This window comes from Arachis ipaensis, chromosome B3 (assembly GCF_059453495.1).
Source record: "Arachis ipaensis isolate K30076 ecotype BB chromosome B3, ASM5945349v1, whole genome shotgun sequence".
Classification (NCBI taxonomy): domain Eukaryota; kingdom Viridiplantae; phylum Streptophyta; class Magnoliopsida; order Fabales; family Fabaceae; genus Arachis; species Arachis ipaensis.
In genome coordinates, this window is record NC_142438.1 from 128,469,889 (window position 1) to 128,488,870 (window position 18,982).

The 18,982-nt window shown below is 31.8% G+C and overlaps 1 protein-coding gene and 1 pseudogene across 2 annotated transcripts; one reads left to right on the top strand and one right to left on the bottom strand.

Annotated features, from left to right (window-relative positions):
* Positions 1-4,122: 4,122 nt before the first annotated feature.
* Positions 4,123-6,212, top strand: LOC107631137 (APO protein 3, mitochondrial-like; annotated as a pseudogene). Its single transcript, XR_015907148.1, has 2 exons — positions 4,123-4,646; positions 5,178-6,212. The product of XR_015907148.1 is annotated as an APO protein 3, mitochondrial-like (transcript).
* A 1,304-nt stretch (positions 6,213-7,516) lies between these two features.
* LOC107633695 (putative methyltransferase PMT15) lies at positions 7,517-16,741 on the bottom strand. Its single transcript, XM_021119357.2, has 6 exons — positions 15,782-16,741; positions 12,750-12,960; positions 11,568-11,868; positions 9,423-9,815; positions 8,448-8,525; positions 7,517-7,977 (listed from the first exon to the last, which is right to left on the bottom strand). The coding sequence occupies exons 1-6, from the start codon at positions 16,499-16,501 to the stop codon at positions 7,737-7,739; spliced, it is 1,944 nt and encodes a 647-aa protein (XP_020975016.2). The 5' UTR covers positions 16,502-16,741; the 3' UTR covers positions 7,517-7,736.
* Between the last annotated feature and the right edge of the window lie 2,241 nt (positions 16,742-18,982).

Consider the following 18,982-nt stretch of genomic DNA (forward strand, 5'->3'; position numbering starts at 1 on the left):
GCACTGCTTGCTATTTTTGTACCAAATCGTCTAATTATTCTATCAAATTTGCAGCTTCTAGAGATTTTGCCCTTTCTGTCTCCTGCGTTGACGCTCCCTCCTGGCTTGAATCAGTCAAGTCAAGGCTGAATGATGGCATTGGATCTGTTTTAGGAACATAGGATGCTGTCCGTGCCATCATCATCAGGGCAGCAACGTCTTCTGCGGCTGGATGACTGCGTCATCATGTATAACGTATTATAAGAGTAAGAATATACGGATCATAAGCAAAGATTGATTTTAGTCTGATGAACTTACATTTTAGATGGAGCTGGGGGAAGCGTGGGTGTGGTATCTTGAAGTTGTTGGTGGGGTTCAGGGGTGCTTCACAGTTACACAAAATTAATAATGGCGTAAAAAAAACTAATCAGGAACAATATACACTCAAACTGTTAGCAAATATACACCCAAACTCTAAACAAATATACACCCAATACTATTTCTTACGTTTCTGTAGTTCCTTTAATCTGTAGCGGAGGGGTTGGTTCAAAATCTGTCTCAGGTGTTTCTTGAAGTTCCGGCACAGTGGTTATTTGGGACACCAGCACAAAAACTTGAATCGGGACTCTAAACAAGAAGAGAAATGAAAGGTTAACAACGCCTTTGAAAATAATAAGGTTATAAGGTTGAAATATTCTTGGAAAACTCACATTGCAAGCGCATCCGACGGTGTCTGTTCCCTCACAACCATAATATTCGAATCAGCTGGACTCAACCTAAAATACACCCGAACAATTCAAAAAGAAGACAGGCTTTGTTTTTTGAGAACTTACATACTTGCAGTTTTTGCTTTTTTTTCCTGCCTTTTTTTTCTTGAATAAAATAATAAAGGGCTTTTTTTCTAAAAAAATATATATAGAATTAGAAGTAGAAGGTAATAGAAGAACAAAAGTAACGGTTATCTGAAAGAGAAATTACATGCTCTTTGACGGCTGGTTTACACTACTCTGTTCTGTGCATCCTTGAGAGGAAGGATCATCACTTCCCAAGTTCACAGCCGGTATTCTAAACAGATTTCATGTTATTCAGACAAAATAAGATACAGGTATAAAATACACCCAAATGAATGCACAAGATACAACCAATCGAATGGACAATATACACCCAACACAACAAACGAAATATCCCAACTTAATAAATAACATACACCCAATTTGATCAACAAAATACACCCAAATGGTTCCACAAAATACACCCAAATCATGATAACAAGATTTTATTAAATAAAGCTTCTTACGTTTTAGAGGAGACATAGCGACCTTCTGTCGATCACAGGTCAGCTTGGTTCTCCCTGCGAAATAAGAAACAATTATTAGCAAAGAAAACACACCAAAATCTGAAATAGACACCCCAACAAGACATACCCCTCTGCAGCAGATTTTTCAACGTTTCCCCTTAGCAATTCATCTAGTTCTTCACTTGATATTTCATATGTCTCACTACATTCATAAAAGAAGATGTTAACAAAAATAATTACGATGATAGACGGTAATATAGCTAACAAGGTACTGTACCCATCAAAGTATTGATGTTCTTCAGGAGATGAATCCTCCACAACAACTTTTTTCTTTTTTGGTTGTGTTCTGGGTGGAAAAAAAAGTATGAATTAGAAATAAAAAAGTAATTTTATCACAGAATATTTATCCAAAGAAGTGCTTACTTTTTTGGTGTTGTTTTTGTCTTTTTCTTTTTCTTTTTCTTCTCCGCCGGTGATGATTTTTCGCTTCTATAAGTTAATAAGAGACATTTCAGTTAATACATAAAATCTTTATAATGAAGCCAAAAGAAAGGAGTAATAATTTCATAATATTACTCATCACTTGATTCAGATTCAGAATCTGACTCCTCTTGACTCTTCTTTCTTTTTCTGGTGTCCATTCTGTAAGGCAAACGATCATTATTTAGAATATACTAAAGATATAAAATACACCCAAATGAATGCACAAGACACACCCAACTGAATGGACAATATACAACCAACGCAGCAAATGAAATAAACCCAACATAATAAACTACATACACCCAACTTGATCAACAAAATATACCCAAATGTTTTCAAAAAATACACCCAACTCGAAAAAGAAATTACATACAAGTATGGTACTTACTTTTTCTCCTTTTTGCTGGGGTGTTTTCTTGCTGAGTCCTCTGAGTCTTCTTGAGTCTCAGACTCAGAGGTAGAACTGTCACTGTTAATAGTTGTTTCTTTCTCCGAAGAGGATGTTGAACTTGCCTTTCTTTTTTTTGTTTTTTTTATTTCTTGTTTTTTTTCTTTTTTCTCTTTTTTTTTTCATTTTCTCTATTTTTTTTGTTTGCGCCATGTTTACAATCCCCTGAAACATCAGATAATTTATTTAGCAGCATTCAGATAAATAAATATACACCCAACATATTATGTTCAACTTACCAAAATTTCCTCTGTTTCTGCATTCATTCTTTCGACCAACTGCTCCTTACTCCAGTTGGCAATCCATGGTTTTGGTGGTCTTTCAGCCCTCTTCTTGCCTTTGTTTTTTGAAAGATGAAAGTATATTATCATCAGGGCAAAGAGGCAGCCATCAATTGCCTTCTTCTTTTTCTCCTTGTAGTCTGTGATGCCATTGACGATGAAGGTCAAAACATGGCCCCCCAGTTTCGCTCCGAGATGCCGTCCATCTCAAAAATTGGAGCCAGGTGCACAGGCGAGATTTTGTTTATTGTCGTTGGCAAAAGGAACGCCATCTGTATATAAAGGATGAAAATTCTTTTGAACATTAGGCGTTCCTCTTCGTTACCAACGCCGATATCCATCACTCATCGGTAAGACTTTTGAGGGTCTTACCCTGGAATCTTCTAAAAATTATTTTGTCATCCTCAGAAAGTTTCTTATACTAGACTTTCTGAGGAAACAGTTTTCCTACAAAAAGAAAAACAACAAAGTATCAAAGTCGGTTCAAATACACCCAAGCATCAACCTTAAATACACCCAAGCATCAACTTAATATACACCTATAATTTTGAGCTAGTTACCTGTTGCATTGATGCCAAGCGCATGACCTATCTTTCTTGGGGTTATTTTGAAAGAACCATATCCTGTTTCCAGTCTGTTCTCCCCAAATTTGAAGTTGTTTGCTAGCTCCCTTAACAGTTGGTGATGCACCCTTAGTGGTGGGATGTGCATCAACCCACCGAATCCTAGATCTCTCACAATCGCCTTCTTCTCCTCAGTCATGTTTCTGAATTTATCACTTAGGAAATGTGTGGCACACTTAAGGTCTTTTGTTTGGTTTCTTGCTGCCATTTTCTCTGAAATGAAAAATACACCCAAAGACATCAGTAAGATACACCCATATATATGAGTCAGATACACCCATTGATAACAGTAAGATACACCCATAGATATGATTCAGATACATCCATTGATAACAGTGAGATACACCCATAGATATGATTCAGATACATCCATATATATCAGTCAGGTATCACTCAAACATGCTTTAATATCAAGCAACATTACAAGGTCAAGCAATATACACCCCCCAATCTACGGAATATACCCCCAAAAATCAGTTACCAGAAAATCTAGAACAACAAGAATAACATGAGAACCTAGAACAACAACGTAGAAGAACAGTGTAACAAAGAAGGAAGAATAACAGTAAACCCTAGAACAACAACGTAGAAGAAAAGTAAAACCTAGTTTGTAATGTAACACACCTTGAGTATTCTTGCTTTGTTTTCGCTGGAGATTCTTGATGGAGATTTTGATGGTGTGTTGATGGAGGTTTCGAAGGTTAGCGACGAGTTCTATATTTTTATTTTCGATTTTCGCTCGAAAATGGAAGGGTTGCTTTGTCTTCGAATTTCTTTGAGAAGTGGAAGAAGTGGAAGAGTCTGCCATTACTCGTAGCGTACGTAATCGTTTGAGTGGCGAGCGCGTGAATGTTACGCTCTATTCAATCTCTCTTCATGCGCGTGAGTTGTATTTAGGCTGGGCCAACTTGTAAACTTGTAAGTGTAGCAGGCCCGTTTTTTTTATTCCACACACTTATCATATTACATGTTCGAGGGCCCAATATTGAGCACGTGACTCCTAAACTGTCTCTAAGCTTACTAGGCTACTGCCTACTAGCTCCCCTGATAAAAAAAAAAAAAAAAGCTTACTAGCTCCGATCACATGCTCCATTTCCCAGTACGGTGGTTCCCACCATTTCCACCGTCAACCATTCTTAACGGAGATGCGTGGCATTGTCATCCCTTCGGAGATAATTTCTCATCAAAGCGACTACCACACCGCTTCAATGCAACCCTCTCCTTCTCGTCAGAGACTTCACCACTGGTGGCTTTCGGGGACGACAGAGAATCCACGTACTCTGACGTGCCGAGGCCTTGCCGGAGGAAATCGAAGAGGAAGCCGTATGTGACGCCGATGAAGGTGCTGATAGAGAGGGCGAAGAAGGAGAGAGAAGCGCGTAAGGCACAACCATGTAGGGTTCTGGAGGAACCACCGGATAACGGGTTGCTGGTTCCGGAACTCGTTGAGGTGGCTCACGAGTATATCTAGCTCGAAATTCACTCGTATCTGGTCTGAGTCAACTCGCCTGAGTCATTCCCGTGCTGTGCTGCGAGTAAGTTACTATGCATATTTGATTTTTATGTTGATTCTGAAATTTCTAAGCTAGAAAAGTTGCCAAATGTTGCAAAATTGAGGAACCAGTTAATTAGGTTTCTGTTAAAATTGATTTTTGAAGAGTTTCAATTTTTTTTCCTTTTTACATAATCATTTAATCTTCAAACTTTGGTTATGGATTGTAAAGAACTTATGGTAATGATAAGATTATTTTGATTGCCCTTAAGTATAGAACACGTTGCACTTGCTGAGATTGAGCGAATAAGTTAGGAAGTGCACATTTTTGTCTGGATTTGCACTGTGTGATGGATATGTTCTAAGGAAATTTTGTATTTTGAGTTGCATTCTAGGCTTTTTGGTTGTTATCATTTAACATTTAGAGAGATGAAGAGAGAAAAAAGAGTGTAATTTATTATTATTATAATTTTTTAGATGGTGTTGTGGTCTTATGGACTGTATGTGCTTCTTTATTTATTTATTTTTTCTTCGTTCGAACTAGGCTTCACTTTTACTGGTTTCTCCATATCAGGTTATGCAATGAGGTTCACATTGGTTATGTTGGTCATGAAATTCGAACATGTACTGGACCAAGGAGTGGTTCTAGGAGCGCAATGCATGTTTGGAGAAGGGGAGGGGCTCGACATGTGGTCCTCTTCCCAAAATGCTTTCATCTTTGTGGCTGTGTTGGTAAGCCAAGAGTTGGACATGATGAGAGGTTCAGTGTCCCTCGCATCCCTGCCATTGTTGAACTCTGTATACAGGCCAGTGTAGATCTTGCAAAGTATCCCACAAAAAGGAGAACGAAACCCGTATACTGTATTGAGGGGAGAATTGTTGATTTTGAATCAGTTGCGAAGATATTGAAAATAAGTAAATAACATAAAACTTTCTTCTGAAAATATCAAAGCTCTTCTCGATGCATCTCCTGTGCTGGCAAGGCATGTAGAGAATTTCCCAAATTTAGAGATGAACAATACCAATCTGGATTGGTTGAGTGAGGAAGAACGGAACAAATTCAGGGATTTAAGTAGTCATACCCTAGAGGCATGGTTTGAGATGATATCAGGTGCAAAGATGATGGAGAAGTACAGTGTGCATACTTGTGGATATTGTCCCGAGGTCCAGGTTGGTCCGAAGGGACATAAGTTGAGAATGTGCAAGGCTTCAAAGCATCAGTCTCGGAATGGTTTACATGCGTGGCAAGAGGCAACAATAGATGATCTTGTGGGTCCAAATTATGTTTGGCATGTCGACGATTTGAATGGATCTCCTCTGAATAACAATTTGAAGAGATATTATGGCAAGGCTCCGGCTGTGGTGGAACTCTGTGTGCATGGAGGGGCTCATGTTCCAAATCAGTATAAGAGCATGATGAGATTAGATGTTGTCTCCCCAGATCGAGATGAAGTTGACCTTGTTGCCTGATACATCATAACCCCCTTTGAAGTTAGACGATATATTCTCAATCAAGATTTGAAATTCAATCAGATAAGATATTGGAGTATTGAGTTTCATCAAAGATGAGGTTTGGTCCCCGTTGCTATTTTTTCTGTTGTGACTTCTATAGGTCAAAATTCTTGATCTTCATACATAATAAATGAGTTACCAGCATATTCTATCTTCGGAAAAAGATACATAGCTTAAAGGGAGGTATAACAGATATAAGATATTTCCTTATCGTGTTGTGGGTCTCAAATTGGTATGCTTTCGGCTCATCAAACTGTGCAGTTTTTTGTGAAGAAGTGTTGACTATCGACACTGGAATTGATACCAATGAAAGACCAAACAGCAGGTAGTCCAAACTTCAATGCACATAAATGAAGATTCTAGCAGCAACCATCAAAATAGATCTGAACTTTCATCTTCGGTGACAAACTTAAAGCATGCCATTGGTATAGTCTTCTCTAAAGGATGCTTGTTAAGTTCTGGTTTTCAAGTCACCTGAGTTTGCTTCCCTTAATATTTGTTGAGCATGATTCCCTGCACTTACTTTTAGGTTATTGGTTGCTGAAAAAGGTAAGATTGTGGAAGGATTCAGAACTATGGAAATCGTTCTGTTATCACACTGAATTTGTAGGCTCCACATAGAGATGTTTTCCTAAGAGAAACTCCTTAAGTTACCACACCCCTTATTGTATATTCAAATGCATTTTTATTTAGTGATATTCCAATGAAGATTTTATAAGTCTTCATGTGAAAATGTTTTCTTTTGACCCTTAGATGATGGATTGTAGGATTAGATTTTGATAATTATGATTCTGTTAGTACCTAATTAAATCAAGTTGGTTAGTTGCTGCATGAATCTTCGTGAAGCTTCAATACACCAAGTTTGAATATTCACTTTTTTTTTTGCTGATTAAGTACTGGCAGATTTTAATAAAAGTGCTGAACTCTTAGACTGTCTCTTATAGTTATATACCCTTTATTTTGGCTAGTAATTTGTTAACAATTCTATCCCTATAAACAAAAAAAAAAAAAGAAAAACTTCTATGTACATGTGTTGTACAGTAGTTATGAATGAGAATAAATATGGTGTAGAAAGAAAAACTCCTTAGCTTCCTATGTTTTTTCTTATGAGTGTTAGAGATGAAAATATGAATTTAACATGTTTTATTTGTAATCTTCTTTTATATATATAGATATCCCTGAATCGATTAAACCTAAATAAAAATTCAAATTTACTACAACTATTACAAATAATGAAACCAGAGACAAAAGTATATGGTCCATATAATACTAATAAATATGGTAGTGATGAGACAAAAAACCCTCCATTAAAAACCTTTACTAATGCAACTCACACAAACTAATTAAGTGATCCCAACAGAGTCTCCAATACGGCACTACTAAAATAAGTAATATAAAACATTTTTCTTATTTTCTATTGAATATTTATTTCTTTAATTCCACTAGAATGCCAATTGTTAATGACCTCTTTTAGTTACAAGTTACAACATAACATCACTAACATTTTCCGCTACTGCCACAAATTACAAATTGGTGTTAGGAAGAATTGAATTCTTGAGAAAAATTTTGCCACAAAAAAAGAAAGAGACTAATCTTGAATAATCCAGATATGATATTAAAACTATTTTATGTCTTGATCTTGGTTTTGTGGTGGTGGTGCAGTCCAATATTCTTTAATTGCTACAAAAATCTTTTGTCTGTTGTAAGGTCCATCTTCATGGTCAGTGATTCTACTTTCCCATTGGATTGCATCTGCAAAGCTCTTCACCTTGGTCAACACATCAACATCATCACGCAATACGACACCACCTTGTGGCCTCAAAATCCTATCCATCTCTAACAGAATCTGCTCCATGTTGCATCTGTATGCATGTGACAACATTAGTTTTATGAATTAGAATTTACAAGGTTTTGTAAAAGACAACACTCACATACAGAATAAATATATACATATTTTGTAATAGAATTATATTGTATTTAAAAAAAGTGACGAAATCCACATATCTGATAATTTATTTTTACTCTACACAATTTCATTCTGTATGACTGTATGAGAGTAGGCACCATAGTAAATTGTAACCTTGTTTTATTATAGGTACTGTTCAAATTTGTCTACTTGTAAAATTTTTAATTGTTTTTATAATTTAAATATTTCTACTAAATTTCTGTACTAAATGATAATCACAATTTTTTTTAAAGAAATTTACTACAATTATATAAAACTAACTAAAAATTGAATAAAACTACAGAAATTTCAAGAATAATTTTAACTTAAACCAGAAGATGTTGTCACCCATTTTTTTCCCCCTTTTCATAGTCAAAATGAGATTACCTGTTTTGATAGAGGCTAAACACTGAATCACCATGAATGAAGTCATAAGTTCTTGGGTAGGTAGACATGGCTTCACACCTAAGAGAAGACAAGAGTAGTAAGTAATTAATTTCAACTACTATCAAGTGCTCAAAAATATATTAATGACAAGATGAATTGGCCCATATTTTACTATTATAAAATTACTAAATCTGAATCAAGTGTATCTGTGAAACAGGTTCTTGTCTACAATAGAGGACAAATTTTGATGGAACGGAAGTTATTTTTAGCAGAAAATAATATAATATGAAACTAATCCTACTAATTGATAGCCACTCATTTTCCCCCTATAAAGCAGCTACTAGTGGGAAGTCCTGTATATAAAATTTTAACTAATAACTCATATATATATATATATATATATATATATATATATATATATATATATATATATATATATATATATACCACTTGAATCAATCGCATGTCGATTAAAATTGATTTGTCTTAGCAAAATAAAAGTTTAGAGATTTATTTGGTGATTGAATTTTTTTAAGGATTAAAATATTTAAAAATTCTTTGAAAATTGATTTGGGATATTACTAAAAAACAACTTACCAAGAGATCAAACAACTCTATAGTGACAATAAAATGAAGAACAAATACCCAAATTGATCCTAAGGAATTTTAAATTAGACATTTTAATCCCCAACAAATTTTATTCTTAAAAAGTCCTTAAGAATTACTTCTGTTAGACAATTTGATCCTTGCGTCGTTTTGAAGGGGACTATTTGTCGTAGAGTGTATTTTTTTAGAACTTAATTTGTCTTATAATAAAATTTGTTAGTGACTTATTTATCCAAAGACTTTTAGAGAATAAAAATTTGTTGGGAACTAAAGTGTCCGATCTGAAATTTTTTAGGGACCAAATAGGATATATACTCTAAAATGAAATAGATCAAGTAACTAAATAAAAAGGAAGTAAGGTATATATACCAGTTTTGATAGGTTCCAATCAATCCACGTTCATAAATGGCACCAAGAGTGTTAATTTCAGCCTCAACAGGAACAACATTCATGACCCAAACAGGATCATCAACAAGTGCAGCTGCAAATCCACCCAAGTAAGAGTTCATATCAAGCACATTTCTGTACCTCCCTTTCTCTGCTAGCTGGTGATCAAGTTTCTTGTAATATGCAACTCTCCTTTTCCATAATTCAGTGTCCTCTTTGAACATCTCACCACTTATTCCTTCCAAACTTCCACTGCTTATCCTTGGTGGAATTGAGGTTAGCCTCTGGGGCCATTTTGGTAATTTTCCACCAGCAACTTCTTTTATGTCGTTTACATCAGGTAGTGGGGTTAAGCAGGTGTCCAATTTTGTGTACCTGTAATCAAAATTGAAAGCATGGTAGGGTAAGCATCCAAAGGAAATATAATAATGTAAATAATAAAAATATAAAGAAAGAGCATATATAGGGATTGGATAAATTTTGTTTTTAATTTCTATAAAAACAAATTTAATTTGTATGCTATGACAGTATAAAATTTTTTTTACAAACAGTCAATTATATATTGATATATCAACAAAAATAACTAATTTTCAAACTCATCGCTTAAAAAATCATCTAAATCCATAAATATGATTGAAAAACTATGTAAAACTCTTTATACTGTTCAATGTATCAAAATTAAATTAATTAACTATTTAAGATTTTGGTCTTTATAAAGTTTTTTCATGTAAAAAATAAAAGAAATAATTCGGAAGTAAAATGGTTCTTCTTAGTGATTTTATATACAAATCAACTTCATATCTATAATTCGAAGGGTTATGCTAGGTAACCAATAACTTTTTTGAACAACATGAACAACCATCAATCAAATCAAAACACACTACACTTCCAAATTACTCACCAAAATCTTAATATTAGAATAACCATCCGCACACCTAATAAAATGAACATCTGATATATCCATTGTTCACATTGTTTAGTATTTTCATTGTCTACCTATACTTTTCGTAATTCAAAGTATAAGTATATATCTCTAAATTAATATGTATAGGTTAATTTTGCTTACAATTTCTCTCAAATATTTTGAACTAAAAAATCACAAGAATTTAGAGTAAACAGAAAACCAAAAATAAATAAATACTTTCTGTAGAGACCAAAAAATGAGAAAAGAAACTCCTAATATAAACAGAGTTGATATGGTTTAGAAGTGAGATAAATGGAGATCTCTTAAAATATAAAATAAAATTTGGAGTAACATTATCTTCTGACAACAAAGTAAATGCATGCATAGACACCAAAAAAACAAAAAATGTAAATGCATGAATCTATAGCAATAATATGAAACACAAGCTAAGATTCATGATTAAGTAGGTAATAAGTAGTAGGTACTTGAGAGAGGTTTTGCTAACAAAAGCTGCAATATGAGACATAGCAAACTACAGCGTCTAGTCTCTTTCTATCACTCCTAAACTCTCTTCAGATGCAAGAATATTTAGAATTTACCTCTCTTCTCTTCCTTTCCTTTTTTTTTTAATTTTCTTTTTTCACTAGCAGACAACACACTTACAAAAGCTAAATGCAATACAAAGAACAAAAACAAAAATCAATATTAACAATAATATGAGAGTGCAAGTGAAATTTGGTTTTAATATCTTTAGAATAGATTAAAATAAGTTTTTTAAGTCTAAAAAATATCTCTAATTGAGAAAAATCAAAATCCTTATTCCTTAATAGAAGTTTTGAAAACAAAATCCTGGCTGTATTCATTCGGAAAAAAAAAATCCCCAATGATTTTAATGGCAAACAAACAACATCAAAACATTATCCAATTAAATGAGTCGGCTATATGGATAAGAGAAAATCATTGAATTTTATCATGTGTCATGTTTATAGTAAGAATATTTAAACGACTTTAGTGTCAGATTTAAAAAATTCTTAAATTTTTATGTAAGAATTCACCGAATATTTTTTTATCTAAAAAATTTATTTTTCTTCTGAAATAATTTTATGATAATTGCAAAATAATGTTAAAATCTAGCTAGTCCGTCCTAAGTCCTCAATGAATTTATGACATAAAAAATATAACAATACTGAAAAAAAAAATGTGGAGTGTGACCACTTAATTACCATGCTGCATCTGGATCCTGTGCCTGGCAGAAGGGTTTACCATTCTTGAAGATTTTTCTCTGCATCTTGCAATGAACATGATTGGTGGGTTTCTGCCAAATAGCAAGATCACCTCTCTCAACAAGTTTCTTCCAACAAAGACTCTTAGCAACTTCTTCAATGGAATCTTGTTCATCTTTGAGGCTCTGACGTGTCCTCTCCCACCCTCTCCAGTGTTTAGCATAGTTTATTGGTGGTCCTGATAGGATCCAATACCCACCAGGACGCAACACTCTATCCACTTCAGTTAAGTATATTCCATCTGCCAATAAATCAACAACTTTAGTGTATATATCTGATATGTCTATGTAAATCACTATTTTTGTCACTATAATAATGGCTACATTATTTTCACTTTGTCACTATTACTCTTGGTAATTCACTAGGTCCCAAATGCGAACTAGTTTGATTAATTAATCAGAATACATTGTCATAGCTTAATAGTCTAAATAAGTTTTGAGTACATATTCAAATTGGTATCTAAGGAATTTCAGATTGGATATTTTGGTCTCTAAAAAATTTTTATTTTCTATAAGTCTTCGAAAATTATTTCCGCTGGACAAATCAGTCTCTTTATTGCTTTTAATCAAATTTTTAATATGCATGTTGGATAAATCTTTAACAAATTTTATTATAAGACAATTAAGTCCCAAAACATATTAATTTTCTGTGTAGGAACCAATTTGTTAGATACCAAAGTATCTCATCGATCTAAAATTCTTTTGAGAACTAACTCGAGAGTTTATTCAATAAGTTTTTAATGCTTGACAAATGAAAAACTTATCATTTTAGTTTCTATGAAATTTTTCTTATGATTTTGATCCAAAAATTTTTAGAAGGAAATTAAATGAAATTGCTTTCTATGATGATCCTTACATAGATCAACTCGAAGATTAGTACTTAAGTACTTATGCTTCAAATTAACATGTGAAAATGATATTTATGTGAAATGACATTAGCAACCAATTTCACAAATTTTAAGAGATTTTAGACTAAAATAACAAGAACCAAAATTATTTAATCATAAGACTTACAATTAATCTAACTACAAAATGAAATACCATGACTTGGAAATCATTATTCATAAGGATGATTATTCTAATGAACAATATTTTATGTTAAAAGAGAAAATGATGTACCTACCAAACTGGCCCCAAGGAATAAGGCAACGTGAGCAATGAGCAATGTCAAAGGCTCTTGAAGGGTATGGAAGTCTTTTTGAGGCAATGACTCCAATCAAAGCAGGGACACCTCGTTCCAATGCAAATTGAACCTGTGCCTCATGTGTGTCTCTTGGTGCAAATGACACTGTTAATATGTCACGGGACAAAAGATATGCTCCAAAACTTGCAACCTGATTTGGATATCAAATTCCAACTTAGAGCACAAGTAAGGAAAAAAAAAAAAAACTATTTACACTTTACTTACACCCTTAGTCTAAACTGGGATTAAATTACACTCTATATCATGTATTATGGTATGATAATTATTTTCTTGTGTTAATTTCCGTGATTGGCCAATAGGTTGCTGCATATACAGCAGATGAGATTTGAACTTCTTATTAAATGGACGAGTGAGCTAACCACTCTACCAATCCAAATTTGCTATTATTATATGATAAATTTAACTGTGTATACATTTAACACATGAAATAAATTGTTTTGCACATTTTTTAATATGAAGTATTATTTTGTTGAATTGAATTATAAATAACTAACTTATTAGATCATTTCTACTCTTACAAAAATATAAAATTTGAGAAATACTTGCAAAATTGTAAAATATATTTAATTTAATACATGTTTCAAAAGCTTATTTTTATCTAAATTTTAGCTATATTGTGGATTGATTAAAATTGTAATCGTTTCATGAGTTAAATGTTACACAGTTAGACTTATCATATATTCATATATAATATATGAAAAGGATAATTTATCTTCCTATCTTTAAGAGATATTAGAGCAACTGAAACACAAAAAATAAGGGAAAAAAAAAAGAAAAAAAATGGGGTAAAATATGCATGACCTATAGTTTTAAGTCAAGTTCATAAAGTATGGCGTACTTTTTCCTGATTAAAAATGTCTATTATTATCTTTCAATGCATGCACTCATGCAATGCATCATGTTACTAAAATTAGTGCCCTGGTGGGGATCCTGTGATGTAATTAAATCTTTGTATATATAGCGACAAAACAAAGCACATGCCACATCATAATTCACATTCATAATTTCTTAATTATTTTTTTTTAAAAAAATAACTTAAACAATAAATACTTAAATTAAAAGTAATTTATAAAGAAGTTATTTTATATTTAGTTTTTTAGTTTTAAAAATACTTATTTTAAAATAAGAGCTATAAAAAAATTTTATTATAGAAAAAGTCATTTTTTTAACTTCTTTATAAACACTTAAATAACTTTTTAAAAGTTATAATTTGGTTTTGAAATTGTATCAAATATTAATGTTAATAACTTTTTATAAGTTAAAAGTAAGAGAAAAAAAAAAAGAGAAGTGCTAGGGGGCTAATAAATTTTATAATTTGTAGCCATCAATTAGCCATCATTAATAATTTTAATGGTGTGAGATTTCATCTAAAGATGTGAGATTACTCACTTTATTTTTGCTGGTTAAGTATTGGCCAAATTTTAATAAAAGTACTGGCCTTATGTTAATAATAACTAGAGTAAATATCACAAAAATAGGAGAGAAATTAATGGAGTGAAATCTTGATTAAGCAAAAAATGGGGTAAAGTGGGGCATGATTATTGTGACGGTTTGATAGTAAGTAATTTTAGTCAATGTATTATTAATTTATTATTATTGTGCTTTTTACCTATTCTCAACCATCAACATAAAATCAAAAGCAGAGGACCATGTGAATTAAAAATAAGTTTGGTAGCATATTAATGCAAAATCTAACCGAATCATTGAATGATTGGATAAAACTTTCGGTACTTCATTCATCAATACTCTTTACTTCAATTTGAAGAATAATGTACTAAGACTAAGATTGTTTTGCAAACCAAATTTTGATGTTATCTTTTTCTTTTCTTTTTTTTTTTCTCCCTAAAAAAAGTTAAGAAAATAATAATGAAGTTAAGATTCTCACGATATTTAATGAGTCTTTCATCGATGTAAAAACCAATTTCTTAAAAATAATATAAAACAAAGCAAGGGGAAAAAAACATCACCTCACAAGCTAGATTTTCTTTTCCTATATTCCCTTATTCTTAATTATTCTTTTTAAACATCCAATCCATCTTCATCAAATATAGTCTAGGAAATTTCGTTGCACTTTTAGGAAATGACTATGAACTCAAGCATAAATCAAATATATCTTCTAATTTGAATTATAAATCCAAGTTATTACCAAAATTAACCATTCAAAGAGCAACACCAGAAGACAAAAAAGAAAGAAAGAAATAAAGAACACGACGAGGGAGGTTCAATTATTGGAAACTGAGAAAATGGGGCATTATCTTGCTTTAGATTGTTCAATGGGGTTTATCCACAACTTATTCGACTAGTTATAAAAGTAGATAAAACCTCCAGAGTTATTATTCCTCTCTTTTCTTAAAAGAAAACCTTTTTTCAAACTTTTGAATATAAGTTATTTTTAAGAGCGAATTAAACTTTTTTTAGTTGATATCAAGTCAATTGTTTTAAATTATTTTTTTTATCTTAATCTAATTTTCATATTTTAAATTTTAATTTGAAATCCTAAATTTCTAAAAAATAAGAGTTTAAAAAATTAACTAATATTAACCTAAATTTTACTAGCAATTACAATTACTTATTCTAGTTATACTTTCTCAAAGCATGCCATGCCTTCTATTGAACCCAATAAACTTACCTAAACCAAACTTTATTCCAGAGTGGATCTTCTCCAATGAAAAAAAATTAAATAGTGTCCAATCTTTAATCTCATTTTTTATTGCTCTATTTTTTTTCTTTAATTTTGATCCTACTTATAGAATTAAAAGTGAACACTTTATTCTCTCTAATTTAAAAGAACTAGAGAGGATCCATTTCCAACTTTACCCTCATTTCTAAGCCACTATCAAATTCAAAACAAGAGACATGAAACCGGTTCAAGAGAGACAAAAACCGGTTCAGTCAATAAAGAACAAAAGGCAAAACAAAACATAAACAAAAACAAATACTGAAATACGTACCCCACAACCCGTATCAATGGCGGTTCTGATGGACCCATCTCGAAGCTTAATCAGCTTCGCAATCTCATCAATGTAAGCGTTAGCTCCACGCGGAAACATCGTTCCTCCACCGGGGAATCGGAATCTGTCTCCATTGAAATGGACCCAATTCTGCATCTTCTTCTCCACCGTTAACTCCTTGTGCGGCACGTTCGCGTACCACACCGAGTCCCGACTCTCCGGCCACCGAAGCGGCAACCGGTATCCGAACGGCGCCGGAATCCGGCACCGGAGAATCTCCTCCGGTGCCGGACAGTGCCTCTCCCGATATACGAGCCTCTGTCGGGGGAATTTCAGGGATCTTTTCAAGTCCTCACATGGGGTGTACTCGTAGAGTTTCGGGTCGCACGGTGGCGCGTGGTACTCACGCGCCGCTGTGGCAGGTGGGTCTTGGAGTTTGTGTCTGGCCTCGAAGTGGATGGTGGGAAGTTGGATTTGTAGGGTTGATGGGGTACTGGTACTGGTGGTGGTGGTGGTGGTGTTGGTGGAAGGCTGGAAACATGTGGCGGCGGAGTAGGGACGGTGGTGGGTCCAGAGGCCGAAGAGGTAGAAGAGGGAGCAGAGGACGATGGAGAAAGTGATGAAGTAAAAATTGGTGAATGGTAATAAGGTCTTATTGTATTGTCTTTTGGAAGTGAAGTTGTGGAATAAGCTTTTGAAGTTATTAGTATTGTTGGCCATTTTTGTTCTATGCTTTTCTTCACTAACACTAGTTCACTTCTACTACAGTTCTACTAGTCTACTAGAGAGAGAGAGAGAGAGAGAGAGAGAGAGAGAGAGAGAGATGATTGAAGTTGATGAAGAAGATAGAGCGGAGTGGTTTAGTTGCAACATGCTCTCTCTTGCTAGCTATAGTGTATAGTGTGGGATTCATAATGTTGTTTTAAATGGAATCATAGATATTTTTAAGAAAGGTGGTGTAAAGTTAGAAATCATTGGTAGAGTTCTTTATTATTATTATTATTATTATTATTATTATTATTATTATTATTATTATTATTATTATCATTGATAATGAAGTGGAAAGTGTGATAATCAATTAATAATCAAATACGAAATCCTAAGTTTAGATGAGAAGATTTAAGTATTTAACCATTAAGGTCTGGCCTTAATTGTTATTTAGAGTTCAATTGAATATGTTAACTGAAAATTAATCATTAAATTAATTATTGTGATTTATATCATTTTTTATAATTTTAATATATATTTTATATGCTATAATTAATTTTGTGTGTGTATATAATATAGTTATAATATTTATGATGATAAAAAAAATGTTTGTATTATTATTATTATTATTATTATTATTATTATTATTATTATTATAAAAGAGTTTAATAATATCATTTTAATCTCATATTTATGTTTATATGATTTAAATTAATAAATTATTGTATACCGAAAAGATTAACAAATTATTAAATAAAATAATTTTAATATCATAATATGTAATTAAATATTTATAAAAATATTTATATTAATAATGTTGAAAATTAATTTTTTTTATTTATTAAATAATTAAATAAAAATAGAAGTCAAGCACAAATTTTCGTATTATTGAAATAACATACAGAAAACTATGCCTTGGTCATGAATAATAGAATTTGGTAATGTTTTGGATTTTGTGACTTGTATGTTAAGGATGGGGAAACAATTGCATGGTGGATGGGTGATGATAGTGGCAACTTGCAAGTATAATACAGTATCTTTCTTTACCGTATCCTTTTGCTTTTGTGTTTTGTCCTTTAATTTGTTTCTGTATTTTTATCATTATCTTATAATAGAACAAATCAAAATTAATGGCATATAGTTGTCCATACATGTTCAAAATCAAGAACCTAATACATGTTAACAAATAGTTACTAGATAAGGGTAAAAGGGTGAAATGGAATTCACCATAGATAGAAAAATATGTATGTTAATTAAATAAAGATGTCTAGTTCAAAATTAAAATTCGTCAAATGTCACTAAAATAAAAATTACTTTATAGTAATATATTTTTGGTGGTAATAACATAATGGCTATTATATATTTTATTTAACGTATGTTTTTGTGACAATTACATATTTATCGTCATTATTATATGTTATAACAATAATTATATACCTTGGTCGGTCATTAAATATATCTTTATCGAAAATTATATAATTATCGCTAAAATCTTTTAGTAACAAAGTATAAGACAACTAATATTTAATAGTTGTCGGTAAATATATTAGGTTATTATCGCTATTTTTATTACCGCTAAAAAAAATAAATAATAAAAAAATAATTTTTTAATAGTGCGTTCATAGTATATTTGTTTGGAATAAATCAATATTTGTTTATTGAACTCTATTAAAAATAATAAATAATGCATGAATTGGTTTTTCGAAAAACCAATAAGAGTGCTTAAATTTTTTTATGACAAAAAAATATTAGGATATGAATTGAAATTTTTTTTTTTGGAATCATTATAAATTTACAACAATCCCAACAGAAAAGTGAATTACTGAACAAATAAATAAAAGAAATAAAAACTTCTAGAAATTCAAAAGTAACATAATTTTATTCAACAAATATAAGCTAAGCTACAAAACACTAATCAATACAATTAAAATTTCTTTATTATAGACACAAAATCAAGCCTAATTAAAATTTCTTTATTATAAGTAGAAATTAAAATGTCTTATTTTTAATAGTTGAAGTTCTTTTTAAAAAAATTTTACATTTGAAAATATTTCTAATTAAGTATCCAAATATAATATTTTTAAAAATTATTAAAATTCTCAAAAAGTATATTCCTTCTTTAAAATATTCTATCCAAAGCAAAAATATGTTACATACATATGTTCTGTATATGTAATAGTATGTCACTTTTAGATGGATAATATTGATATTGAAGATGTTTTGTTTGGCTCAGAATTGAGATACAACAATACAAGATCATGGTTGACTTATAGATCAAGTATAAGCCAATAAACTTACTTCAAGTCACATGAGCTCCTTTTATTATGAGACTGAAGAGTGAAGAGATCAGAGTGTTTGGAAATTAGTAGACTGCTATTCTATATCTCTATGTTTCTTTTTTCTTTAATTGCTATTATTATTGTAAAAGAAAAGAAGTAGAAAAAACACCAATCTCCAATATTGGTAGTTACACTATGACAATTGTTGAATGTT